At 46.0% G+C, this 27,441-nt stretch overlaps 1 protein-coding gene across 3 annotated transcripts; it reads left to right on the top strand.

The window, feature by feature from the left end:
• Positions 1–989: 989 nt before the first annotated feature.
• ALDH8A1 (aldehyde dehydrogenase 8 family member A1) lies at positions 990–24,921 on the top strand. 3 transcript variants are annotated; one of them, XR_003968967.1, is made up of 8 exons: positions 990–2,229; positions 6,115–6,262; positions 7,529–7,684; positions 9,349–9,498; positions 14,599–14,855; positions 18,523–18,684; positions 20,528–23,221; positions 24,158–24,212. XR_003968967.1 is itself a non-coding variant. In XM_030316393.1 (7 exons), the coding sequence occupies exons 1-7, from the start codon at positions 1,999–2,001 to the stop codon at positions 20,672–20,674; spliced, it is 1,251 nt and encodes a 416-aa protein (XP_030172253.1). In that variant the 5' UTR covers positions 990–1,998; the 3' UTR covers positions 20,675–23,571. The 3 variants fall into 3 exon arrangements, 2 of the variants coding, with proteins under 2 accessions (XP_030172253.1, XP_030172252.1); XM_030316393.1 differs by lacking the exon at positions 24,158–24,212 and having other exon boundaries at positions 20,528–23,571; XM_030316392.1 differs by lacking the exon at positions 20,528–23,221 and having other exon boundaries at positions 998–2,229; positions 24,158–24,921.
• The last annotated feature ends 2,520 nt before the right edge of the window (positions 24,922–27,441 follow it).

The raw sequence follows: 27,441 nt of genomic DNA, 5'->3' as shown, positions 1-27,441 counted from the left end.
AAAAGTCACCTGGAAAAGGAACGTTAAGAATTTTAGGCTGAGAAGAAAAATGTTTGCCTTTAAACTTCTTCCCTGCTTCTTACTGGGTGAGGAGAAGGAGCCTCGAGAACAGTGGCTAAATTAAATAAGGTGAGTTTTAATTCCCAAGTTTCTGCAGAGGCTTTGAGCTGCAAATGAGAGAACACCAGGGGCTTGGTCCTTTGTTCATCAGACCATCATCAGAGGTCACCTTTAGATCTGCAGAGAGGCCTGAAGCTTAGGGAAAGAAGAGCCTCTCACTTTGCATCACTGATTAGCAAGAATTTTGGAGATTATTTAGAGACCAACAAGGGGGGAGCAGGGAAGCCCTAAGGATCTAAGGTTGTGCACAGCCAGGAAACATCCCAAATGACCAATGAATTTAGAATATTGATATCTCACATTTGACAAAATTTTAACTACAAAAGTGGCATATTGATAAAGGTTCATCACAAAGTATTCATGAAATTTAAAACTGTATGGAGTAAAAAGAGGAAAAAACCCTCACTCCCCCTCCCCTTTCCATCCCCTCAATCAAATAGGCATCCAAGGAGATTATATAGGACATGTTATCCACTAGCTCTCTTTTTTCACCTAATAGCACATTCTTTCAATGGCTACATAACATTCCTTATTGTGGGTGTCACAACTATTTACCATATTCGTCGGTTGGTAGACATTTCTATGGTTTTCACAGTTTTTAAATTACCAAACTGTGGTTTAGCTACTTGCACCAGAGCAAGAAATTCTGTGAGAGAGATTCCTAGGCTTACCAGACTCCAAGTGGGCACATTTAAAATGTTGACACTTCCGGGGCACCTGGGGGCTCAGCGGGTTAGGCGTCAGACTTCAGCTCAGGTCATGATCTTGCGGTCCGTGAGTTCAAGCCCCTCAGGCTCTGGGCTGACCGCTCAGAGCCTGGAGCCTGTTTCGGATTCTGTGTCTCCCTCTCTCTCTGCCCCTCCCTTGCTTGCGCTCTGTCTCTCTGTCTCCCCAAAATAAATAAATATTAAAAAAAATGTTGACAACTGCCTGGTTGCCTTCCCAGGTGTTGTGTTGTAAGCCCTCCCACCGTGGGAGCCCACAGAAGAGTACACGCTGCCCACGGGGGATGTGTACCGTCTCTCACTGGGGAGACAGGGCATCTCTGTGTCCTTCACATCCTTTGATTAACAGTGAGGCCGAGCACCTCTCATACCTTCATTAGCCAATCGTGTATCGCATCCCTTTTGCTATGAATTGTTGTTATTTGGTTTTTTTTTTTTTTTAGCCTTTGCTTATTTTTTTCAATCGGGCTGTTCGTTTCCCTCACCAATTTATAGAAATTCTTACACACATCACAGATATGAATCCCTTGTGTGTTATACACACCATGCATATATTTGGCTTGTGGCTTTATTGCCATGGCACATCTGGCTGGTAAGCTGCTGGTTTCGGGATGGAGGGACCGGACAGAGAGAAGGCAGGCAAAGTAAAGAGAAACACAGATGAGTGATGGAGAGAGGGAGTCTGTCTTCAGTTACCTCTGTGGGGTGAGGGCAGCGATGCGTGGAGGAAAAACATGATTAGGAGAAAACCGGATTAATGGTCGTTCCTTACTAACTGCGATTTTGGACAAATTGACTTCTTTGAGGCTCAGTTTCTTCTACAACAGAGGGGATTCAATGACACTTACTTTATATAGGGTTGCTGTGCGGAATGAATGAGTACATTCGTGTCAAGGACTCGCTTCAGGGTCTGGCCCTCAGTGTTTGAGCAATAAAGCTTATAGTGTGAATGCAATAAAAGGAGATACACAGATACCTTCTGACATTTCAAAGGGCCATGAACACATAAGCTGATGTTACTTTGCCAGGTTATTATCCCTTTCTCAAAATGTACCGGAAGTCTGTGAAATATTCCAGAACTCTCTTCACTTAGAGTTGGGAGACTGGAAGGCTCCTGAGTGTCAGGACACCTCCCACATTCCCTGATTGGTAAATGAGGACGTTGGGGCTGGAGGTGAGGACAAGGCAAACTCAGGGTAGGGAGACTCCCTCACCGGTGGGGAGAAAGACAGGAGTTGTCTCCACCATGGCCGGAACAAAGGCACTTCTGACGCTGGAGAACTTCATTAATGGAAAGTTTGTACCTTGTAGCTCATATATCGATTCTTATGATCCGTCCACGGGGGAAGTATACTGCAGGGTGCCAGACAGTGGAAACGAAGAGGTGAGTAGTTCACTTAGGGAGACTGAAATGTACTTGGTGTCTTGATGATTACACGTCACTTACTTTTCTAGGAGCAAGGGGAATTGGGAAAAGGTGCCCAGTTGTTAAACATCGGCGGACAGGAAGATTTTAGTTCGGGGAAGGTTTGCTTTGTAATCAGACTCCTAGGATGTAGGTTTCCCCCGCAATCCGAAAAGAGAGCCTTCCTACGACACCTGTGGAAATGGCATAAAGTGCAGAGTCTCCTCCACTTACTGAAAGTTCGTGTCATGCAACTTTGCTTTTGGGAGAGAAGTACATACTATGGTAATGGCTCTTTTCATAAAAGTGAAAATCCTCTTCGGGTTTCTTTTGGTTAGCGAAAACAGGTGCTAAGGTAAAAGCGAAGCAGTGTCATGTGACTTTTCAAAAGGGGCTACCTGGGGCGCCTGGGTGGTTCAGTCGGCTAAGCTTCCGATTTTAGCCCAGGGTGGTCTCACGGTGCGCGGGTTCGAGCCCTACATCGGGCTCTGCGCTGACAGCACGGAGCCGGCCTGGGATTCTCTCTCTCAGCCCCTCCCCCCAATAAATAAATAAATAAACTTAAACAATATTCTTAAAAGAAAGGGGTGATATCTGTGCACGGAACAAAGCCCAGGTGACTCTGCAGAAGCAAGTTATTAGTCTAGGCAGCTTAACACACAGCTGCATTTCTCAGACATTCCTTAATAGGTGTCTACTAAAAACTATTAGTTGTTAAGAATGATCAGTATTACTGTTTCCTTTTCTCTACCAAATGTTGCCTAAACTTGCCACTATATTCATGGTTTTCTGAAAAACTTGTTATTTCGCTAAAAACAAGCAAAAGTAAAAGCCCAGGGATTTATTTTAGGTTATCCTTTAATAATTCCTTATGTTTTTAAAATATCTGGTAAAGTAAAACTGATCATTTGAATGGTGAAATGCAAAATCAAATTCCCATATAGTTTTGTGTTTAAATTTAATACCATCCTTTTTCTTAAAGTGCTTAATGGCACACACATTAAAATTTTTTTACTGATGTTGAATTAATTTTGAGAAATTTTATAAAATGGTGGAGACACATTTGATTAGTTATCACTTATTGTATTGAGAATGTAAATGTGTCTGGGGTGATAAATGTGGCTGATGGACATATGCTCATCTAATGCCTAATGGATTTTATTTTTTAAGGCACAAAGAACTAGATTATTTAAAGGATAATTGTAACCTTCATATATTAATAAAGATATATAAACAAGCCTTCATCTATACTAAGCTATTATTTCTCATTTGTTAATAATGTTTTCAATCTGTCTTGCATTAAAAAAACCTTTAGACTTGTGGATTAAAGTCTGCAAATACTGGCTAATCTATTGGTTAAACTGTAACCCACAATTTTGTTTGTTTCCAATGACCTGGGATAGATGTGGGAAATCCAGCTTTGTGTTTTCCAGTCCTCCTGGTCTCAGGGTGTTTTCTAAACTGAAGTTAAAAACGACAAATATGACGAATTCAGTTGAAATATTTTCTGCAGCTAATGGCTCATGCCTTTTCAGAAGACAGAATGTACTATGGAAGCACCTGCTGGTAGAGAAATAAACATTTTGGATTTCCCTGCAAATATTCTCTCTGATCCCCATAAGTCCCAGCTTTTTCTGGCTTGAAAACTACGGTCCACGTACAAACTACATGCCCGATTTTACAGAAAGTCACTCACAGAAAGTGCTGCTGGTTTTGCTAACAGCGGAATTATCCCCAATATGAGTCGTAACAGCCTACAAATAAGACTTTATCATCGTCCTTTATTCCACAGACGACAGACAGTGAGCTAACATTCTCATCTCTGATGCTTAGATCAGTGACCACACACACACACACACACACACACACACACGTATGGTAGCATTTACATGATAGCTTTGCAGTCATCAGCACAGACTGGGGTCGGACCACTTAGCTTCAAAGACCAGCTGCACAACTTAGTGTGTATGGTCTTGACTTAGAGCTGAACTTCCGTGTTCCTCAGTCGCCTTACCTGTAAAATGGGGATAAATGGGGATGTAAATGGGGATACCTTATAGTGTTGTTCTAAGGATTAAACAGACTGGTATATGTAAAGCCCTTAGTGTTTGGCAAATAGTAAATGCTTCCGAAGTCTTAGCGTATGCTCGTGTTATATTCACATGTATTCTAAGACAGCTTAGAAAACATGACTGTACTTGAGTTCTCTGCGTAGCGAAAAGCTTAGCTTTTACACTGACAACCTCAGGAAGAGGACGTTTTGTACTGACCACAGCAGGAATGAACCCTCCTCTTGTTGGCGGGCACCCAGGCCTCGGCTGGACGGCAGCTTCTGGTGGAAAGCCCACATTCTTCCTTCATCGTTTCTGCGGGTCCACATTAGAGATTCAGCTTTTGAAATGAAAACACCATTTTTTTTCCAGAAATGTATAACTGAAATGAGACTCATTGTATCCTTTATTCAGCCCCGCTGAGAGGGACTCTGTTTTCTACAAAGAAAGCAAAGGAGAAATGTACATCAGGTTTGGGGGGAGAGGGCAGCAGAATTATCAGATCATGTGACATGAGACAGATGCTCGTGGTGACCTAAAGCCTGTGGAAAAGGATTCTGAGGCTGGGTCTGAGCCCAGGGGTAGAAGCAAGCTGTGAGTTATTATAGTCTTGTCATGTGTGTGAGAGGGGAGAGGGGTGAGACACAGGCTATGGATTTGCTGTCTCTGGAAAAGATACTGCTTAGACTTTGCTAAGGGGCAGACAAAGGCAGCCCATGACCTGAAGACCCGTTTCACCTTGCATGAATTGGCCTTGCCCGTACCTTCCCCTGTATATTTTTGGATTTGGCTCCAAAACCAGGTCTCCAAACTATCTGTTCAAACACAGATATCCTCCTCCCCAACAGGCCTCTTTTACTGGGCAGAGCCCGGCAGGGGCAGGGACTGAGGCTGTGCCACAGAAGGCCAGCCATGGTCTCGGGGGCCACAAAGATCTGGGTTTGAATCCTGATACTGCCACTTATTGGCTGTGTGACCTCTGCTAAGTGACTTGAGCGCTCTGTGCCTCAGTTTCCTCATCTGCATAATGGGCATAGCAATAGGCACGGTTTAGAATTTTAGAACAGGTTAGATGAAATAATTTGTGTGTCTAACATCCCTTTATATAGAAAAATTAGTAAATGGCTATTATAATTAGTCATTCGGAGGAGAAAGACAGCCTGCAGATATGATTTCAAGCAAAATTTTAGACTTTCTCAGATGTGTTGGAGCTGGATTAAAAGTTTAGAGATTCTACATGTCTAGATGAGTTTCCCCTCCCTATGATATTAAAAAAAATGTGTATTTTGACATGATTGAAAACGTGCATCTGTTAAAATTAAAATGGCTTTTATTTTTAATGTTTATTTAATTTTGAGAGAGAGAGAGAGAGGGAGAGAGAGTGAGCATGAGCAGGGGAGGGACAGAGAGAGAGAGGGAGACATAGAATCTGAAGCAAGCTCCAGCCTCCGAGCTGTCAGCACAGTGCCTGATGCGGGCCTTGAACTCGCAAACCACGAGATCATGACCTGAGCCGAAGTCAGGTGCTTAACCGTCTGAGCCACCCAGGCGCCCCTCAAACAGCTTCTTTTTAATAATCTGATTGCCACATCTGCACACCTTGGTCAAAACGGATCCCTCTTCTTTGTTTTTGCGGTGCCCTGATTCACCGGTCACGAAAACACCACTTTGCAGGTAACTCAGCACTAGCAAGTGTTGCATATTTGAAATTAGGCTGAAAAAAATTAGGCATGCATGGAGCTGTGGTTTCTGGATTCCTCGAACCTCGGGAGCAACAGTCCTAAGGTGATTGTCTTCCTGATGCTCCTCAAAGATCGAAGCCGCAGTGGAGGCCGCCAGGGCAGCGTTTCCCGGCTGGTCGGCCAGGAGCCCCCAGGAGCGCTCACAGGTGCTGCACCGGCTGGCGGATCTGCTCGAGAAATCCCTGGAGGACTTGGCCCAGGCGGAATCCAGAGACCAAGGTGAGTGCAGCCGCCTCTTAGCAGTGCTTTATGGCAAGTGCAGTACAACTACTCAGACGCTGGAGATTCACACCCTCGTTCCAGTTGGGCAGGGGCCCTCTTGCCTCTTAACCACAATGGATGGGACTCAGGGCACCTTCTTCCCATCAGGCTAGCCTGCACGACGCTTCTCATGGCAGAGGTAGAGGTGGAAAGCAGAACCACCTGGGGGTTTGGCATCTGGCCCACGCCTGCCCCATTCTGATGGCCACATCAAGTCAGAGCTGAGCCCAGGTTCCAGGGCAGGAAAGCAAATACATTTTGTCCATTTGGTGGAAGGCACGGCGGAGATGCTTGGCAAAGGGCACGGATATGGGGAGAGAGGAAGAGGAGGGCTGATCCTGCAATTCTCCAATCCTAGGCAGAGGGGTTCTAAGCGCGGGTAATTGAAGAGCAGTTACAGTCAAGTTGTTCAGAAAGAGTCCGACAGGTCAGCGTTCTGCTCCCTAAGCAGCTACCGTCCCAGAGGTGTGGATAATGGAGTAAATGCCCATAAATCCTTGCAGGGATGTCTGTTAGGAAAACCCAAGATCTTTTAAAATGGTATGTGTGCTCTATATCAGCTTAAACTTAGGAAGCAGCTTGAGTCTAAGCCCTTAAGAAGGAGATGTTTCCTGCTGGTGCTCCTGCTGCGGGGAGTCCCCTGGAATTGCCAAAGAGAATAAAGGAAAAGCCCGGAATCTCTTTTTGTTCAGTCCAGGAGCTAGGTCGTGCATGGGGCACATGGTGAGCGAGCGTCACATGCCAACCTCCGGATGCCATTGGTCGCTCTGTCACGTGCACATCTGAAGGTCTCCGCCACGTGCTGGGGGACATTTCATGTACAGCGTATGTCTGTCCGAGGGGTTTTATGGTGTCTGGAGATACAGCTGTCCTAACACCCATTACTCCAACCCCTTTGTAGCCTGCACAAGGCATGGTGATTTTGAATTGAAAGAGCTGATGTGAGCGGAGTGGTACCTTCTGGCGAATTCATGATCGCTATCAATTGTTCAACCCCCCCCCCCACAAACAAAGATTATTTGACTCCGTTTTAAGCACCCCCCCATCTTATAACGTCATACCTAATTATTTCACAGCTTTATGAAACCATGATCAGCTGTCCGTTAGTCAAGGGCTGGGGTCCGGGGCTGGAAGGCACCAAGGCTACGTGAGCGTGAGTTAGGATGCAGGTGCGGTAGTGTCTCCACTACACTGACAGTGTCTCCTGTTGCTGACTTGTTACAGGGAAAACCATAACGTTGGCAAGAACCATGGACATCCCCCGGTCTGTGCAGAACTTCCGGTTCTTCGCCTCCTCCATCCTGCACCACACTTCAGAGTGCACACACATGGACCACGAAGGCTGTCTGCACTACACCCTGCGGGCCCCCGTGGGGATCGGTAGGTGCTGCTGGGTGAAAGCCTGCACTGGGTTGGTGCCGAGGGACGCCCCGTCGGTCCTGCAGCACCGATCTAAGGGAATAGACCCAGAAAAAGGAAAGAGATGATTTCTTCTACTTGGACTGAAAATTAATGGGCCTCAAAAATCTATTTCGAGGTTATTTTTCTTTGTGTCAAATTCCCCACTTATTCCGAAAACATCGTTCCTGGGAAATTACCAGGAAAAGAATAATACCGAGAGGAAATTCACATACAAAGATTTTCCCCCCATACAACTAAAAAAAAAAAAAAAAAAAAAAGTTTCTTTCCAGAGAGGCTTGTAGTTAACAGCATGGATTTTGGATATGTGCAGGGTCAGTTTCGTTAACATTTGTATATTTCACGATTCTTATCTGAAAAACTGAGAGAATAGTTTAATTTTATACTTATATATTTTAACATGGATTAAATGAATTAGTAAGTGTAGGGCACTTAGAACAGTGCCAGATAAGTGAGCCTTGACTGAATGGGCCGCTTCTTGCTTCCTTTTGGAGGACATATAAATATGAGCAATGTCTCAAAATATCCACTAGATGTCACTGTTCCTCCGAGGAAAAAAACCCACCAACCTCCCATATTTATTACATTTTATGACAGGATAAAATAAATTAAAAGGAAAGAAAATGGGACATTTTACCACTTTGATTATTTGAACTCTTTGGAAATCACATTTTGAAGGCATTTAGGAGAAGCTCAAACCTTCCTCTAAGAAGCATGATGATATACAATGCTGAAAAAATACTGTTATCCCCTAAAGAAAAGATTTTCCAACGAGAAATATAATAATATAGAGTGTATGTTTACTTTCACAGCACAGGTTTGAGGGAAGAGTATAAAATAAAATGAATCCATTTACTTATTCATAAGGTAGATTGTGTGTGTGTGTGTGTGTGTGTGTGTGTGTGTGTGTTATGGTTGGAAGCCTACACATGGTTTCAGTATTGCATGGGAACAAATTCTAGATGCTGGTTCTATTACTTGTTTAGCAATCCTATCTGCTCATGATACAGGTGAGAACCTAGAGAGAATTTTTTATTAAAAAACCCCCTGGCTTGCCAAAATGGATTTCGCAGTCTATGCATCAGAATTCATCGGCCTTACTAGTAGGAGGCCCCCACAGGGCACGCTCATTACTGATTTGTTCTTATTTTACAAATAATTCTAAAAAGCTTGAGACTTTATGTCTTAATCCACAACAGATTAGAAACAGTGATGGAAAACCTTAAGTAGGAGCTAGACAGTTTGATGATGAAGCAGAGAGAGGTTTAAAAAAATGTGAACATCGGACTATAAATCTTAAAACTCATCACAGCTGGAACTGTTTAGTGACAAGTGACAGCCTCTTGGTCCTAGAACTTATATTGCTGTTTGTTCATCAATACAATTGTTACGACATCAAGAAAAGAGTAAATTGTATGGATTTATAGTTTGAAGAGGCACAATGGCATATGATACGTTTCAGAATTCTTTTCCTGACGGTGGCTACCAATAGCAGAATTGGGGATTTTTAGAAGAGTAAGCTTCACTTTGATGCAGGAGGGAGGAGCTCCACGTGAAGAAACCCAGTGTGGCCAGCCTGCTTTGAGGGGCATGCCATTGCTGAAGGTGCTTCTGTCCTCTTGCAGCTGGTCTGATCAGCCCCTGGAATTTGCCACTCTACTTGCTGACCTGGAAGGTGGCTCCGGCCATTGCTGCCGGCAACACCGTCATAGCCAAGCCCAGCGAGCTGACGTCAGTGACGGCCTGGATGATGTGCAAACTCCTGGAGACAGCAGGTGATTTAGCTGCGGGTCCCGAGAGGCACGGGATCGGCTTTGGGGTTGCGAGTTTTGCGGGCTGCGGCCACCTCCGCGTCGCTGACGTTTGAAAAGTTATTTTGGATGGAAATCCGCTCAGAGCAAGACCGATCCCATCGACATCTTTGCTTGTTGTCTCCCTGAGCTTTTCCCGAGAAACCCCTTTCATCACACTGCTTCCTCTCTTCACCCGTGTACCGAGCTGCTGCAGGAACCCTTCCGCCAGCAGGGGACAGGCAGTACAGAGACTTGTACAATCGGGGAGCCTCAAGCCCGACAGCAGCGGGCCCCAGAGAGTGTCTTCAGTGGTCAATTTAAATCTTCTGTTTGGACTACGTGTTAACCTTGATGAAAATAAGGCTACTGTTGGGCACTTTTCTGTATGGTTATAGAGTAACTGCTCAAAATAGCCCATTTTCAAGAGATTTGAATATATATCCCTCAGTTTCCCCAGCATTTGGAGCCACTATGTGGAAGCTGATGCAATATGGTTCCTTGTCCTTTTTTTTTTTTAATGTTTATTTATTTTAGAGAGAGAAAGAGAGAGAGAGGACACAAGTGGGGGAGGGACACACAGAGAGAGGGAGACACAGAATCCGAAGCAGGCTTCAAGCTCTGAGCTGTCAGCACAGAGCCCGATGAGGGGCTCAGACCCATGAACTGTGAGATCATGACCTGAGCTGAAATCTGACACTCAACCAACTGAGCCACCCAGGTGCCCCTCCTTGCCCTCTTTTTGTGAATAGTGTAATGGTCACATTCAAGGTATGTTCCTGGTTACATTCTGGGGTATAACTCAGCATGGGCACAGGGTTGGAGGGGAACCATCGGGAGGCCCCAGCTTGTAACCCACAGGAAAGCCCCTCGCTATTAGGTCCCTCAGCTCAGGTCTCCATACACACTCTGGGCTGGGATGATGGGTGATGGAGGGAAACAGGCTGTCTTTCTGTCAGTCTCCGCTGTGCATACATCCTTCAAGCCCACAGAGAAGGTAGCTGGGCTCACCCATATCTGTAAAGTAGAAAGAGCCCATCCCTCCCCCTTCTGGATATCTCATCTCTCCAAGCAAAAATATACATATTGGCTTCTAAAGAAGTTGAGCCAGTTCTTGGCTCCAAGGTTTAGATGGCAGGTTGAACGGTGGCCTTATGACCCTAGTCTAGCTGCCCATTTCCCTTGTATTGTACAGAGGAATGAGGCCCTCCATCCTGTCTTTGAGGTGACATTTACGGATGCCCTAGGCTCCTGGAGGGTGTGTGATAGAAAGATGGCGACCTCTCCCATGCCCCACCTGTCTGTCATCCCTTCCTTCCACGAGGGATCACATTCTAATGCCGTTCTTTGCAAAACTAAGTGCCTAGTGTCTGCGGGGGTCCAAGGCAGTTCTTCCCTGCCTGTTGACTGTAGGTCCCCCGAGTGAACAGAAGTGGGACTTAGGCTCTGCTGTGATCCATGTCGGGGAGGGAATGCATGGAGGGGGCGTGGGCCACAGAACTATGTTCCCAGAACCGTGCTCTCTTGAAGTCAACTACGTCTTGATCTAGGATGATTCCTTTCCCTCAGTACTCTCCCCTTCCATACACCCAGAACCTGGTCTGCATGAGAGGTTTATGTATCCATGTATTTGCACAGCATTGATCTTCTTTCTTGTGAACAAATAAGCTGATTATACCAAGGTGGTCCTTCTCTCCTTCCCAGCCTGGGCTGGCTTTGCTGAACTTCCCTCCTCTGGCCCACTGAGAGCATAAGGCTCAAATATCACCTTAAAAAAATTATTTTAGAGAGAAAGAGAGGGCACAAGCAGGGGAGATGGGAAGAGGGAGGGAAAAAGAGAATCTTAAGCAGGCTTCGTGTGCAGCGCGGAGCCCGATGCGGGGCTCGATCCCATGACCCTGGGATCATGACCTGAGCCTAAATCAAGAGTTGGATGCTTAACCGACTGAGCCACACAGGCACCCTTCAAATTGCACCTGCCTTAAGCTTTCAGTTTCTCCACTGAGACTATGTAAGAGACACTTTTAATGGTGTAAGAAAAAGAAAGCTAAAATGACCTGCTGGTGCGTTCTGGATATTTAAAGAGCCAGTCCTCTAGTCCTGAGCCTCCAAAGAGACTTGGCAGATGACCTTCCTGTGAAGTGCAATCATTTAAAAAAGCACGCAGCGAGTAACTCTTTGCAAGTCCTAGAGTATTCGCTTCTTCTTGGGGGCACCAAATGTTTGCCCTCGTTCTTGGAGGGTCTACTGAAAGCGGATTTCTGGCCTTCCTATTTTTATTTAAAATTTTTTAATGTTTATTTATTTCTGAGACAGAGAGAGACAGAGCATGAGTGGGGGAGGGGCAGAGAGAGAGGGAGACACAGAATCAGAAGCAGGCTCCAGGCTCTGAGCTGTCAGCACAGAGCCCGACGCGGGGCTCGAACTCACGAACCGTGAGATCGTGACCTGAGCTGAAGTCGGTCACTCAACCGACTGAGCCACCCAGGCACCCCTGGCCTATTTTTGTTCTGCCCAATTTAAGCTTGTTGCCACCCTGCCGCATCCTAGCATGGGAGGGACCTTGTGCCCTTTCTTGTCCGTTAGCCACCTACTCTGAGGTTTCTCGAATTGGTATTTGCCGACTTGGCTGCCTTCTTCCTTTGATAACCAGAATATCTTAAGGGTAGAGGGCGGGTGTCTCTAGAAAAATTTCATTACTGCCTCCATCGAATGGCAAATTGGTACTGAGAAATAATGGCCAGTATGTAGCTCTTAACATATTAACACCAGAGCTCAAGGAAATGTAAAGTGTTTGTGCCGTTGTGTAGAAGGCAATTGGCCTGGAAGAAATGAGCCCACTTTCCTGGGTTATAAATGTGTGGTGTTTCTAAGTTTTCTTCACTCTTCGTTAAAATGCTATTGTAAATGTTAGAAGGGATTTGATCCATTTTTGCCTTCAGGATTTATAAAGCCTGACCAACAGCCCACCTTCTCTTGCCCCCAAACTCCAATCAGAAAACATCGGGCAGGGGCGCCTGGGTGGATACGTCAGTTAAGTGTCTGACTTCGATTCAGGTCATGATCTCGTGGGTTTCTGGCTTCGAGCCCCGAGTCGGGCTCTGTGTTGACAGCTCAGAGCCTGGAGCCTGCTTTGCATTCTGCGTCCCTCTCTCTGTGTCTCTCCTCGGCTCATGCTGTCTCGTCTGTCACTCAAAATAAATAAATAAACATTTCAAAAGAAAAAAGAAAGAAAATATTGGGCAAATATTCACATGCCCAGTAATAATTGATGGAGATTAAGACCCCTTCCTGCAAACGATGGGGAACCTGTCCTTGTTTCTCTCCCATCAGCCTCCATGGGCCCCCCCTCTCCTGAACCTCCTCTTTGTCCCAACGCAGGGCTCACCTGCATTCACATGGTGTCTGGCCCTGGGTCTGCCCTCTGTGGCAGTGACCTGTGATCCAGGATCGAGCCAGACTAGGTTTCAATAAGTGTGCACATGACCGTAACTATGGGGCCATTAGAGGTGATGCTTTGTCAGATGCCACGTTGATTCTTCACACCTGTCCCTGAGGCTCACCTGAAGGGGGACTCGTTTGTCCCCTCAAGTGATCAGGCTAAGACTGGCTCTACGGGAAGGTGTTCACGATGATAATGGATCATTGATGAGAACTTATTATTTATACTTTAAAAGCATATTCTTGAAGAGATGGTTGTAATCCCATGGAGTATGTTTCTATGAAGGAGAGAACGGCCAACCTGGACGGAAAAAGATCCTAGCAGCAGGGTAGTTCAAGAACCTTACACATGGGAGGTTTTCTGCCTCTGTTGCATTTCAAGGCTGAAGAAATACAGGCAATACATTCAGCTTCCTCCAAGCAAACCTAAGGGCTTCCTGGACACATCACAATTGCACACAGATTTTCTTTCTGGACACTTAAAGCTTTCAAACAAAGTCAAGAACCGTTTCTGATTTGGATAATGTATGCTAAGTATTTGTTCATTCATTCACTTAATTGCTTATTAATCTTCCGCACCCGGTTTTGCCTCGTAATGGATGCCGTTTAACCTCACTTTGCCTCAGTTTAGGTGAGGTGAGGATATTAAATCCTACCTGCATCATCAGTTGTTGGGAGATGGGAAGGGTGTAAATCATTTGCAGCAATAACTGACCCTCAGTGAATGTGAGCGTTTAGCAGTGTTAATCTATATGGCAAACTAGGCCATGGCAAGGGGAACAGGGGAGGGAGCAAAACACAGACACCATTTCTGCCCTTAGTGTGCCTTCCAGTGTTGGATAGGTAATAAACAAGGAAAGCCATAAATACACACAAAAAAAATACACGCAAATGTAGGAAGGTAGGGTCTCATGATAGAAAGATTGGGGCACCCATGTTCGGGTGTCCTTGGTATTTTACGTCAGTCCAGGAGTGTAACGGTATGTCCATATTATGAGACACAGGACCTTCAACTCAATACTCACCTTCCCAGAGGAGCCTCCCTCACGTCCCTGGGCCAGGATAGTCTAATCTCTTCTTCCCTCTACTTAACGTGTTCACACTGCGTTGTGACTTCTGGATGCCAGCTAAGAGCAGGGCTTCTCTACCTTAGAGGGCCTGACCTGCCTGAGGATATCTCTGCGTCCTCAGCCCCTGATGCCTAGTCAATATTATGGAATGAATTAATTAGAATGTTCTAATCTTCGGGGCGCCTGGGTGGCTCAGTCAGTTAAGCGTCCCGCTCTTGATTTCGGCTCCGGTCAAGATCTCACGGTCTGGGAAATCAAGCCTTGCATGGGGTTCTGCGCTGACAGTGCAGAGACTGCTTGGGGTTCTCTCTCTGCCTCTCCCTATACTGGCTGGCTCTCTCTCTCTCTCTCAAAATAAATAAATAAACATTAAAACAAAGAGAGAGAGAGAGAATGTTCTACTCTTCGTTTTTCTAAGGCAAAGCGCATGGAGCTTTGTTATTAAACTAGAGGCGGCCATAGACACTTCCTCCCACCCATTCAAGCTATTGGACTTTCCAAGAGAATGTCTGTGTAACGGAAGTTCTCAACATACCGAGAAGAATTAGTGTAACTGTCACTGTGTCCCATCCAGGTGTTCCACCAGGTGTGGTAAATATTGTGTTTGGAACGGGGCCCAAGGTAGGCGAGGCCCTGGTGTCCCATCCAGAGGTACCCCTGATTTCCTTCACGGGGAGCCAGCCCACCGCCGAGCGGATCGCTCAGCTGAGTGCTCCCCATTGCAAGAAGCTGTCCCTGGAGCTTGGGGGCAAGAACCCCGCCATCATCTTTGAGGATGCCAACCTGGAGGAGTGCATTCCCACGACCGTCAGGTCCAGCTTTGCCAACCAGGTAGGTCCTCTGGGTTGCTCTGTTTGTTTTTATTTTGTTTCGTTTCATTTTTGGTTTGTTTATTGTTAAACTCTGTGACCCTGTCAGACTGGATCTCTTTCATCACAGTACAAAGCCAGGAGTGAGCGGGTCAATCTGGTGCTATTTCAGTGAGAAGAAGTTGTTACATTGTGTTATTCCGCTGACTGTCTGTGTTATCTCAATGTCCATCTGTGGTCTTCTAGAGTCACAGCTTCTGTTTAGCAAGCTCCTCTTTCTGAGTCACAGCTTTTTGTCAGGTACTGGCCATGGGCAAAATGATTGATTTTTTGTTTCTCCAAGCTTTTCTCTCCCTTAATTCATAGAGTCACTCTCATTCTCTTCTCGCTGTCTCAATGTCTTATCTCCAGTGAACCTTTGCTCCCCCAAAGCATCCTAAATGCACCACACACTTAGAAATAAATGCCTAAACCAGCCTACAGCACCTTTCTTATGTTGGAGTCATGGGTGTCATGGAGTCATGGCGACTTTTCATCTCCTGAAATTGTGTAAACAGTTGTTTTTCTGGAGGCGACAGTTTTTAGCAAATTCTTCGATGGCATCCCAAAGGGTTAGGAAAACCAGCCCAGATAGACCAGACTGGAAGCATCACGAAGAGGACACCTGTACCTGCTTTGGGGGCACACTTGACCTTCAACAGGTATACGAAAATACTGAATGATTTTCTCCAAAGGGTCTGTTTTTATTTTAATTTTATTTTTATTATTTTTTTTAATGTTTATTTATTTTTGAGAGAGACAGAGACAGAATGCGAGTGGGTTAGGGGCAGAGAGAGAGGGAGACACAGAAGCAGAAGCAGGCTCCAGGCTCTGAGGTGTCAGCACAGAGCCCGATGCGGGGCTCGAACTCACGAGCTGTGAGATCACGACCTGAGCCGAAGTTGGACGCTCAACCGACTGAGCCACCCAGGCGCCCCTCTCCAAAGGGTCTGTTTAAAAAAAAAAAAAATTAGCAGAGGGCAAAGAATTAATGAAAGAGAACTGTCATAGAAGGATGAGTAGAATGAGAGAGATCTTTATTTAACTTGAATAAACTGCAAAGACTTTTGAACCTTTGTTTCTTTACCTGTAAAATCACAGAAGCAAGAATGATGCCTTCCAGTAGGGTTTTCATGAGTGTCGAACGAAAAACATTCTTGATGGTGGTTTTTCAGGATCATTACAATTGTAATGATTTCTCTCGCAGTAATTCTTAGAGAAAGTGGTTTGATTACGTATCTCTGTCCGCACCTCTATATACAGATATATCCGTGTGTATAGAGTGTTTCTGAATCAATAGACTTCAATTTCAGATTTGAGAAAATAGACTTGCAATTTTATGATACAGCTATTTTAATCATTAAAATAAACAAGGATCGAAATGAACAATGAAATCGAGCATTTGGGTGGCTTAGTGACAACAGTGCGGTGGGGGGACAAACCGTGGCCTGAGACATAGTTGAGGGGGTGTTCAGTGGCCTCTGCATGGTGGCAAATGCACTCCGAGTGCACAGAAGGACTGTGCAAGAACTTGAAATGCTCAGACAGCCTTCCTCTTGGGGGGAGGGGGGGCGTGTATTTTAAATGCCGGTGGGAAAGGACATGAACCCAACTGGCTAATTCGAGACAACAAATAGACTTTAGGCAAAATAGAGGGGCTGATTTCTTTTTCCTTGGCCGAGAGATGAGTCCCACATAGTGAGCACTTCCTCCTCAACTGGACACAATGGGCTCCTTCGAAACATCTCCACTGTGTGTACTCTTCTTTGGAGTGGGGCACACTCATACTTAAGACACGCCGTGGGACTCGGAAGAAACGAACGCGGACTTCAACATCACTCAGACTGAAGTTGAAACTTCCTGTACCTGGGGGCCTTGGGCCTGTGTTTGGTCAAACTTCATTTCCTAATTCTGAACTGGAAAAGCTGGTACACCACAGGAGTATTATGAGGAAAGCATCCCGCGCTGTGCCTGGCGCACAATGGGCACTCAATCAATAAGATTTCCCTTCTCTTATTTCCTCTCAAGTCATACCATTAGGGACGCTGGTCCCACCTATGCTTTCCCAGCACTAAGTAGTCAGGAAAACCCTGACTGGTTAACCCCTCAGATCTCTTTACTACTCCCTCCCCTGCCTCCCGCACATGGCAGAGGGCACTCGTGTTGGGAGATTTCCCAAGCCAGGTAGGCAGATGGTTCTAACCGTGATCCTGGCTGGCAGAGAGAATTTATTGCTCCCAAACAGTGAGTGTTTAATTTGGACAGTGCATCTTTGCACAACTAGCAAGATAATTAGAAACGTTCTATTGTTAGGATGGTTGTGAAGGTCAAGCAAATATAAATGTGACAAAAATAGTTGTTCATGCGTATGTGTACTTGTCAAACCTATATAATGCGTTGATGTGTCTAGAATGGTGTTTGCGAACGATTGCATGGCGTAGCCAAAGGAGAGTAAGGATGACTTTTCATTCAGGCACCTGTTAGCACCTCAGCCCAGGACACTCAGTGCCTCTGCTTGGGTGACGATTAGGCGTCTGAGCCTTAACCTGTGCGAAGCAGGACTTCCGGTTTCCCTCCCTCTCCTTTCCCTGCAGTGCTGATCTTCTCCCTGCCGCGGGCTCGCCTTCCCAGGGAAGAGCGCTATCATCTGCTCTGCGGCTCCATCAAAAACCTGGGAGCCACCCTGATTCTTACCCTTTCTTTTCCTTCTGTCTCAATAATCCATCAACCAGTCTTGTCGGTTCAGTTGTTTTTTTTTTTAATGTTTTTGTTTGGTTTTGGTTTTGGTTTTGGTTTTTGAGGGAGAGACAGAGCATAAATGAGGGAGAGGCAGAGACGGAGGGAGGGAGACAGAGGGAGGCAGAGACACAGAATAAAAGCAGGCTCCAGGCTCTGAGCTGTCAGCACAGCTGTCCAGGCTCTGAGCTCCAGGCGTGGGGCTCAAACTCGTGAACCGAGAGATCATGACCTGAGCTGAAGCTGGACGCTTAACCGACTGAGCCACCCAGGCGCCCCGCAAGGATACGTCCTGAAACCCGTCTGTTCTGCAGAGCATCTATACCAGTTTCCTTGCACTTTTGGGGTCCCATGTCCCTTTTCGAGTCTGGGAACGTCAGTGGACGCCTACCACTTCTCTCATGTCCACTGGGCCTGCCCTGGTCCGAGCTACGTCCACTTATCTGGACTTCTGGAATACTCTCTTAATTCTACTCCGATCCTGCTCGCATTCCCTTCCGTTCTATTCTCCACACAGCTGCTGGGAGGATCCTTTCACAACGTGAACCCCATCACGTCATCCTGCTGCTTAAAGCTTAAAGGCTTCCACGGTCTTTTCATGATGCCAGGAGCAAGGTGCAAGCTCCTTGTGAGCCTGTGAGACTGCATGATACTGCCTTGCTCCTCACCTCCTGCCCTCGTTTCCTACCCTCCCCGACACCATTCCTGCCTACACTCCCGCTCAGCCCTGCTCACGCTGTCTTGCCTTGCCTCGCACACCGCTGTGGTCCTCATGGTGGGACTTTGTCTGGTTTGTCACCATCTCCCATTACCTAGACCAGTGCCCGGCCACTGCCAGGTGCTCACAATTGCCGCGTTGACCTATCCACGAAGGAGGGTGTCTTGTCATTGTCCTCACATGTCATTCTTGGCAGGGTGAAATCTGCCTCTGTACCAGCAGAATCTTTGTCCAGAAGAGCATCTATAGTGAATTTTTGAAGAAGTTTGTAGCAGCTACCAGAATGTGGAAAGTTGGCATTCCCTCCGATCCATCGGCCAGCATAGGAGCTCTGATAAGTAAAGCTCATTTGGAAAAAGTAAGTACATCTGTGCAATGTGAGTTTGGGCATAAGCTCAGTGTAGGACACAGCACACATCCATGGTTTGAAATGTTGTTAATTACTGCCTTATTCCTAAAGCATTCGGACCTGTATAGGAAATGGTCTCTGAAATATTAGATATGAATACACAAATGTAGTCCAAGTTAAAGCAGCATCTACACGGAATGAATGAATCTAGGAAGTCAGCATGGAGATAGAATCAAGAGTGAGGAAGTCAAATTTCAAAACATAAAGGTCACTACTAAGAATGATGTAGACTAAGGGAGGCAGGAGTTTCCATAGATAAAAAAAAGTTCCCAGTGGAAAGGACTCTGCCTCTGGCTTACAGCAGATGGAATTCTGGAAGGGCCAGCATGCATGATCCTAATTAGGTGGTTCGTAATTGGTAAGGTGAGTGGTGGTCCATGTGGGAGAAGCCATCGATGGTCTTTGGGTGGTTTGTGGCATTTAGGTCTTTAAGGTCATTTTAACTTATTACCTGATGTGACTCCCAAAAGAAGTCATAGAATTTGGGGGCTAGGGGACCTTGTTTTCAGCTGTGGTGCCTGAGGGCCACCAAGGAAGATACGCTCCCATCAGTTAGCCTCTGAGGGACAGGGCCTTTACCTAAGTTTCTGGAAATCTTTGACATTGCACAGATGTGGCAGATTAACTGCCTTTTAACTTTTAACTTTTACAATATTGTGAAGCAGAGATGCACATAATGGAGGGTGTAGTAGCTTGAGGGTCTCTTCTTATTTCTTCTATTTTCTCCAGTGAAGCAGGAAGCAGGGTGAGGAGGGGAGAATGTGTGAAATGGTTCTGCGGGAGAGATCCCCATGGCTTCTAGCGTAGCCACAGAAGCTGTGGACAAAGGGCAAGAATCCTAACCTAAACCATATGTGATCTTTAGTTTGTTTTCAAGACTTGAACCACTGACAAGGTTTTAGACCCAGTATGGCCGCCCAGAAATGCCATCTTCTGTGAAACCAAATTATGCTGGCAAGACGGGCATTTATTTAACGTGGCGGTTGGATTTTGTTTTCTTACTATCATTTCAAGGTAGTTACTGAGGTTCCATGAATAACCCTGAGAATGGAGACGGGTACAGTTACCAGTTTTTTCCTGACCGCATTCAAACATAAGCACGTATTTATCTTTCAAACAGAAGTTTTCGAACACTCCCGAATATTTTTACCATCATGAATGTTTTCTATCTCCGTCAAATAACTAAGAAAAAAATAAACTTTCTATTTTGGAATAACTTAAGATTTATAGAAAAATCTCAAAGAGAAGGCAGATGGTTTCTATATCCACTCACACAGCTTTCCCTTTGTTACCGTCTTACATGTCCACGGTGCAACTGTCCGCACCAAGAAACTGACGTTAGCACGTTACCGTTAGCCAAACTGCAGACTTTTCAGCCAACGTCTCTTAATTTTCTCCTCGATCCTTAGAGAAAATAATTTCTCAGCTACTTTCCTTATTAAAATAAAATAAAGTTAATTATTTTGCACTCATTTTAGAAAGTTCCATGACCCTACTGCTTTTAAGGAGAAAGATTTTGTACACACAGTTAAAAAGTTTTTAAAAAGGGGTCCCTGGGTGGCTCAGTTAAAGCGCCCAACTTCGGCTCAGGTCATGATCTCGCAGTCTGTGAGTTTGAGCCCCATGTCGGACTGTGTTGACAGCCCAGAGCCTGGAGTTTGCTTCAGATTCTCTCTGCCCCTCCTGCGCGCGCGCTCTCTCTCTCTCTCTCTCTCAAAAATAAACATTTAAAAAATTAAAAAAAAAATAGTTTTTTATCGTTGGCCAATTTATTTTATTTTGATTTCTCTAGGGAAGCACACCAAAGATGTTATTCCCATTACCCCACCACGTATCGACCTGCTGCTGTCTATGGAGTCTCTCTTGTTTGTGGTCCCCCCTTCCTCGTGTAGAGCGCCCCTCGGGTGGACTTACGTTTCCTCCCCTTGTGAAGCCTTAGGGCAATCCTGCGGGGGCTCAGAGGGTTCCTGGATGTCTGCCATCGTCGCTGCGCCACATGGAGCAAGTGTGCCCAGATGCAAGGAATCACAGCGTCCCTCTCTGACTCTCCCACCAGGTGGACCCCTGACGGGTGCTTTCAGATCACTTCTTGTGCGAAGGCCCTGGGTACCTCTGCCCTTGACGGGGAGCTCATGGGAGCAGCTAGGGAAGTGTAAATGTGGCCTTTCCGGTGGGACTCTTTTCAGTCCAGTATGCCAAACCCTCCGGGGCGGAGGAGGCAGCGGACACGTTCCACTGGTGGGCATCTTTCCTCGCCTGTCACTGGAAAGCTTGGGGGGCTGCGTGCTAAGGAGGGTCTAGCTGCCCTCTTTGTTTTCTTCTGCAGTTTGTCTATATCTTCTCCGAATCAAATTAGCCCTGCAGCGCCTGGGGTCTTTGTCCCCTGCAAATTAGCCCTGCAGCGTCTGTGCCCATCTTACTTCTATGTGGCTGTCGCGATAGGTGGCGATTCAGGGACAGAAGAATCCCATTAGAATATGTCGAGGTTGTCCTGTAATGGCAAAGGACTCAGAACCCACAGAGACACAGCATGCTCCTAAGAGGACCTGTGACTTTTCAGGTTCCCAGAGACCCAGGGGATGCATAGGTAGCTGCAGGCGACTCTGTCCTCCAGGAGTGAAGAAAAGGCTCTTCACCTATTGCACGGCGTTGCTGTTTGTTTTCACTTTTGTTTTTCTTTTTACCCCCTTGATTTCTTTTCCACTTGACTGTCTGGAGAATCTGGCTGTATGCCAGCCTCCCCAAAGATGCGGGTAATTGGAGACGGAATTGTTGAGTGTTGACAGTGAGGCTGGGGGAAGCGCAGGGGATCCTGGCTGGTGCATCCCCCGACAGGGCCAGGCTTCAGGCCTAACAAAGGTCCACTTTGGCAGTTTCCTGTCTTCTTTTGTCAGGTTAAAAAAACCCGACCTGCAGGGTGGGAGCATCTCTGAAGTCTCCTAGCCAGTAAGCATCAGATCGTGTGTTACACCATCTCCTTCTTCACCAACAGCACCGAGAGCAGCTGGCATCCATAAGACTTACTGTGTACCGGGCGTCACGCTAAATATTTCACATGCATGATTTTCTCGAATCCTAGGAATGGGTGGGAATGTTAATCCTATTTTTCAGAGGGGAAACTGAGGCACAGAGCATTTGAAATCTCTCCGAGAGTAAGTGGAGGCCCTGGGATTTGAACGCTTGGGCTCCCCAGCACTCCCATCTGCCCTCTGTGCTCTGATTTACGTGCAAAGCTACGAAGTAATAACTACTCTCTGTTCTCAAAAAAGTTTCGTAATAATAGTCTATTACATTTTATGGCATATTACCAGTCACAATGTTGTTTTCTTTTTTCAGATTTTACTGAAAATCTCAGTTCCTGAGCTTCTAGTATAGATAGTCTATCATCCAGTGATACTTTCCCCAGAAAATAAATTCAGTTTAGTGTGAGTCATCTTATACATTAAATATCTTGAAAAGTTCACAGTTTGAAAACCGACGCTTTCACGTTTTAGAGCCAAGAACCTCTAAGAGATAGATAATCATGAAATTCTGGGTAGAGGAGACAATCTAAAGCCAGAACGCTCTGAGTTTGAATCACAGAAGAAAGTTCTGGTCCTGTGACCAGCAGGGGCCCCTGGGGACCTTTGCCTCAACTTCTCCTGTTCACGCAGGATGCGACCTTTGACATGTTTTAGTTAATCTGGGTGGGTTGCTTCAAGAGGAGTAAGAGAATACGGGAAGGAGGAAGGAGAAGTCCAGACCTCATTTGGTCTCCACCCGCAAACTAGACTAGGGCTTTTCAGGAAGAACACTGAGATCCCTGCACGGGTTGGGGGGGAACGGTGTAGCAGCTTGGAATGCAGAGCTGTTCCAAATGTTCTATTTTTTGGAAGTGTTTGACTTCATGGCTTATTAAGTGTTCCATAAACTAGAGCGAAACGAATCATAGAACAACATTACCTTTTTATTTTTACAGAGCGAACACATAGCTCCACGTTGAATACAGTTCTACGATGAAATATTAATCGGATACTGGGGCAGAATGCTCAGATAGATAGGTGATAAGTAAGAAGCCGAAGTATGATTTCAACGTACCCAGCCTTTGATGGACCGCCTCACTGCTGTTCTACGCTTTTAATTTGGGGGATTACTTTTCTATGGCTTCTATGCTTATCATACCCTTCAGGGGCAGGATAATGTTGTGACCGCAACAACCCTTCCAGACATAACCATACGTATCATTTTATAATGAGTCATTTCTACAACCATTATTAGTAAACATCTGTCATTGTCCCCGAGTCACTGGGTTTACTTATTACATAATTTATTTCCCATTATAGTTAGCTATACTTTATTGCCTAGATATATTTTTAGAATATAATTGGTAATGAGACTAGAAGTTAGAAATTATTTGTTCTGGAAGCCTAGCTATCTTGGCCATTAATGAAATCTTATACACCCTTCAACTTCCCATATTCTGCAATGGACACAGTCCCTCCCAAAAGTGAGCAACTATTCTTTTGTGTATTTAACTACCGATTATAGCGGAGTGTGGATTCTGGCTTTCCTGTTTATTCGTTGTATGGACCATCTACCCTTTTTGACACTCAATTTTGTCAGCAAAGAGGGGATAATAATACATAGCTAATAGAGTTTTGAGAGAATTAAGTGAGAATGTCTGAAAAGCGTTTATCCATGTGCCCAGCACGTAGACATTAAATAAATGACTCCTCTCCTCTAACGTATGGGGTTGGATGCCCAAATGATGGTCAGAGCACTTCTGCCCTCAGGCTTAGCAGCTGAGCAATACGGTAGTCAACTTTGGAGTTCTTTTTTTTAAAAATTTTTTATACAATTATTTATTTATTTATTTATTTATTTATTTTTATTTTTTTTTTTTTAAATTTTTTTTTCAACGTTTATTTATTTTTGGGACAGAGAGAGACAGAGCATGAACGGAGGAGGGGCAGAGAGAGAGGGAGACACAGAATTGGAAACAGGCTCCAGGCTCTGAGCCATCAGCCCAGAGCCTGACGCGGGGCTCGAACTCACGGACCGCGAGATCGTGACCTGGCTGAAGTCGGACGCTTAACCGACTGCGCCACCCAGGCGCCCCTACAATTATTTATTTTTGATAGAAACAGAGCACAAGTGGGGGAGGGGCAGAGAGAGAAGGAGACACAGAATTGAAGCAGGCTTCAGGCTCCTAGCTGTCGGCACAGAGCCCGATGTGGGGCTCGAATTCACAAACCGTGAGATTGTGACCTGAGCCGAAGTCGGACGCTTAACCGACTGAGCCACCCAGGCGCCCCTCAGCTTTAGAGTTCTTAGCAATGACCTTACATGTTTTATGTAGATGATTCAAAAATATTGAATTTTCTGCTGCTTTGTGTAAAACCAAATGGTAAGGTGCTGCTAATCATGGTTTCTACCCACTTAGGTCAGAAGTTACATCAAGAAAGCCCGCGCCGAAGGGGCCCGAATTCTATGTGGTGAAGGGGTGGATACGTTGAGTCTCCCCCCCAAGAATCAAGCAGGATATTTTATGCTTCCCACAGTCATAACAGACATTAAGGATGAATCCTGCTGCATGAAGGAAGAGATATTTGGTCCAGTGACATGTGTCGTCCCCTTCGATAGTGAGGAGGAAGTGATTCAAAGAGCGAACAGTGTTAAATACGGATTGGCAGCAACTGTGTGGTCAAGCAATGTGGGCCGTGTCCACCGAGTGGCTAAGAAGCTGCAGTCGGGCTTGGTCTGGAGCAACTGCTGGCTCATCAGAGAGCTGAACCTCCCTTTCGGGGGGATGAAGAGTTCCGGGATAGGCAGAGAGGGAGCCAAAGACTCTTATGAATTTTTCACTGAAGTCAAAACAATCACCATTAAGCACTGACCTCGGCCAGCGGAGAAGCCATTATGGTCAATGCTCAGCTGTAGAGAATCAGTCATCCAACGTGGTGAGCAGACTCACCAGCATAAATTCTAACCACATCTTGACTTAGCGGGTTTTCTCTATCCTCGGTAGTTAGTATTTTTATCTGCTGTCAAAGAGATGCTGTCTATTTTCACTGTGGAGTCAAAGAAGAGAAGACTTCTGAACAGGAAGGCACAAAAAGGGAGCCAAGGGATTGTCAGGTTTCCTCTATGTTGTGTCTTCACTTTTTTTTTTTTTTCATTGTTTTGATTGAATTCTTGGTAATTTAAAGACAATCTTTTTTTTTTTGCTTCTTTTTTTTTAATTTGAGAGGGATAGAGAGAGACAGAGAGAGAGAGAGAGAGGATGAGCACAAGTGGGGGAGAGGGCCAAAGGGAGAGAGAGAAAGAGAGAATCTTAAACTGGTTCCATGCTTAGAATGGAGCCTGATGCAGGGCTCAATCCATGACCCTGGAATCATGACTTGAGCTGAAATCAAGAGTCAGATAGATGCTCAGGCAACTGAACCACCCAGGCACCAACATCAATATCGATGAGGCCAACGTTGATGATAAGCATAATATGGAATTTGTCAGAGCAGGCCTATATGGTAGGTCCCACTAAATACATCTATATAAGGACAAAGAAAAATAACATAATGACTGCTTTTGGAGGGAATTTGGAACAAGAAGAGGAAATAGTTTGATCCATTTCTACTGTAGTGTCTAATCAATTACCGTTCTTCATGTATGCATCTCATTAGATTTACAACCTACTAATCCTAAAAGAATAAATGTTAAGCAATTTTAGTAGACAGTATGACATATACCTTTTTCTTGAATTGTCCTTTATTCTTCCTTATCCTCATCCTCTTAGGGGTATGGACTTTATACAAAGTAATAAAGGTATTTCCAGTGCCTTTTTTTCTGGATCCCCTAATGATCAGAGGGGAAAACTGAGCTTTACAGAGATTAAAGTAGCATACTCAAGGTCATACACATGGTAAGGGGCAGAGGAAGGATTCGAACCCAGGGCTGTCAGTCTCCAAAGCCATGATCTTTGACCATCTCACACTTGTCTTGGGTTTTGCTTTGGAAACAGCCACATACTTATGGCTCATGGAAAACATTGCGTTGTGTCTCTTTTCCATGTCTCCCTCCCCCTGCCCCTCCCTGGCCCCACTAGGCCATGTGACCTAGGAACTCCTCCAGCACAGCCCTTCCTGCACAGACTGAAACCACTTGTTTGCATATCTGACCGCCCAGATAATTGCTGAAAGCCCAGGCAGGTGCCACTGCATGTGCTACTCTCCACTGAAGTCTCGATCCCAACACAGTGCCTGGCACACAGAAGGTGCTCAAAACAATTTCCAGGAATGCAGTGAAGGTCTTCCTGATACTCTGGGGTGTTTGTTTCATCGTGTATGGGGGTGGGGGTTGGGTCAGGGCCGGGGGACAGAATAGTCTTTACCATTTTGTGTAGTTTTTTGGATATGTTGGCGTGTTCACAAATGCTGGAAAACATAAACGCCTTTGAGGTCAAGCGATGGTGTGGGATCATATCTGGTTCCCAGCTTCCACCTCCCCTCGCCTCCCCTTTTCTCACCTGCCCTGTTCTCCGGCTCAGACCCTGGGATCTTCATTAGTTAAGTCTAGGACCAATCCCATGAATCAACAGGAAGAATTTCAGCAGCTCCAGTCTCGAAGAACCCACAGTTTTGTTCTTATACCTGGTCTAGCCCAAGCTCACCCTTATTTCTGAGACCTAAGCCACATCTTGATTCCAAATCTTGTCAGGGCTCTGGGTCCTGTATTGTGCAGGGGACTGCCTTTTGCTGACAGACATTCTGGATGTCATTTCCCAGTTTCTGGGTCTCTTTGGATCTCTAGAAGCTTCTTCCGGGCTCATGAGGCAGTCTCATTAATGCATATTTAACCAGATGCTGTTCTCTGTCACCCCAACACGGGCCCAGTTCTCCGCTGTGAACGCCAGTGGCTATGATGTCTTAGCACCCGATGGGCCTTTTTTCATTCGTTCTAGCCTACCACGGGTCACTTTAGCTCCAAGACCTTCCCCTCCCAGACCATCCTATACTGTCTCAGGCCCCACATCGGTTAAGGGCACCCTTTGGGTCTGTGCTGGCTCCACAACAGAATCCCACCAGAGGGGTGACTGCTGGCTCCCCTGTGTGCTGTGTTCAGAACTGATAATGAAAACACCAGAAGGGGAGGCACAGGGGTCTCAATGATATCAGTTGGGTGACGGGTGCTTGGGTGTTTGCTACACTATTGCACACACAGGAAATACGTACCGAAAAGGGAAAGTGGATCGTGTTGAAGGACAGAGTGGAGCACGCACGGACGAAGCTGAGGGGACGTAGGGCCACTCCTTCTGGCACGGCCCCAGAGGCTCCTGCTCGTGGAGGTGGCCTGGATGACAACAGGACATGAGGGGCCAGGAGCAAGGACTTCGAGGAGCCGCACTTCTGAGTGTGCCTAGCTGTGCCTTTGAGTCACTGAGGTCTCTGGTTCACAGGCAGATTCAGATTCAGATGGTCTGGGGTGGGGCCCGATTGCACTTTGAGTGTCAAAGAATCAGAGGGCACTTCAGAAAAGCTCCCACTCTGAGCCTCCTCCCAGGTCTCCTTCCCAGGTCTCAGGAGCAGCTGCCTCCTGGATCTGGCCCCTCCCAGACACAAAGGAGGTGCTCAAACGCCAGTGTAGACCTTCCTGGGGAAGGCCTCCAGCGTGCTTGTTGGCACGGAGCCTGAGACAACTCAGGACCTTCACACGCAGCCCAGAGGAGGTACA

The sequence above is a fragment of the Lynx canadensis genome, chromosome B2 (assembly GCF_007474595.2).
Source record: "Lynx canadensis isolate LIC74 chromosome B2, mLynCan4.pri.v2, whole genome shotgun sequence".
Classification (NCBI taxonomy): domain Eukaryota; kingdom Metazoa; phylum Chordata; class Mammalia; order Carnivora; family Felidae; genus Lynx; species Lynx canadensis.
This window is presented reverse-complemented; position numbering and strand designations above follow the sequence as displayed.

Coding starts and splice junctions, on each gene's coding strand:
- ALDH8A1 (XM_030316392.1), top strand. CDS start 1,999: ATGAGGACGTTGGGGCTGGAGGTGAGGACAAGGCAAACTCAGGGTAGG. Junction 9,499..14,598: donor CAAACTCCTGGAGACAGCAG/GTGATTTAGCTG, acceptor TGTCCCATCCAG/GTGTTCCACCAGGTGTGGTA. Junction 14,856..18,522: donor GGTCCAGCTTTGCCAACCAG/GTAGGTCCTCTG, acceptor CATTCTTGGCAG/GGTGAAATCTGCCTCTGTAC.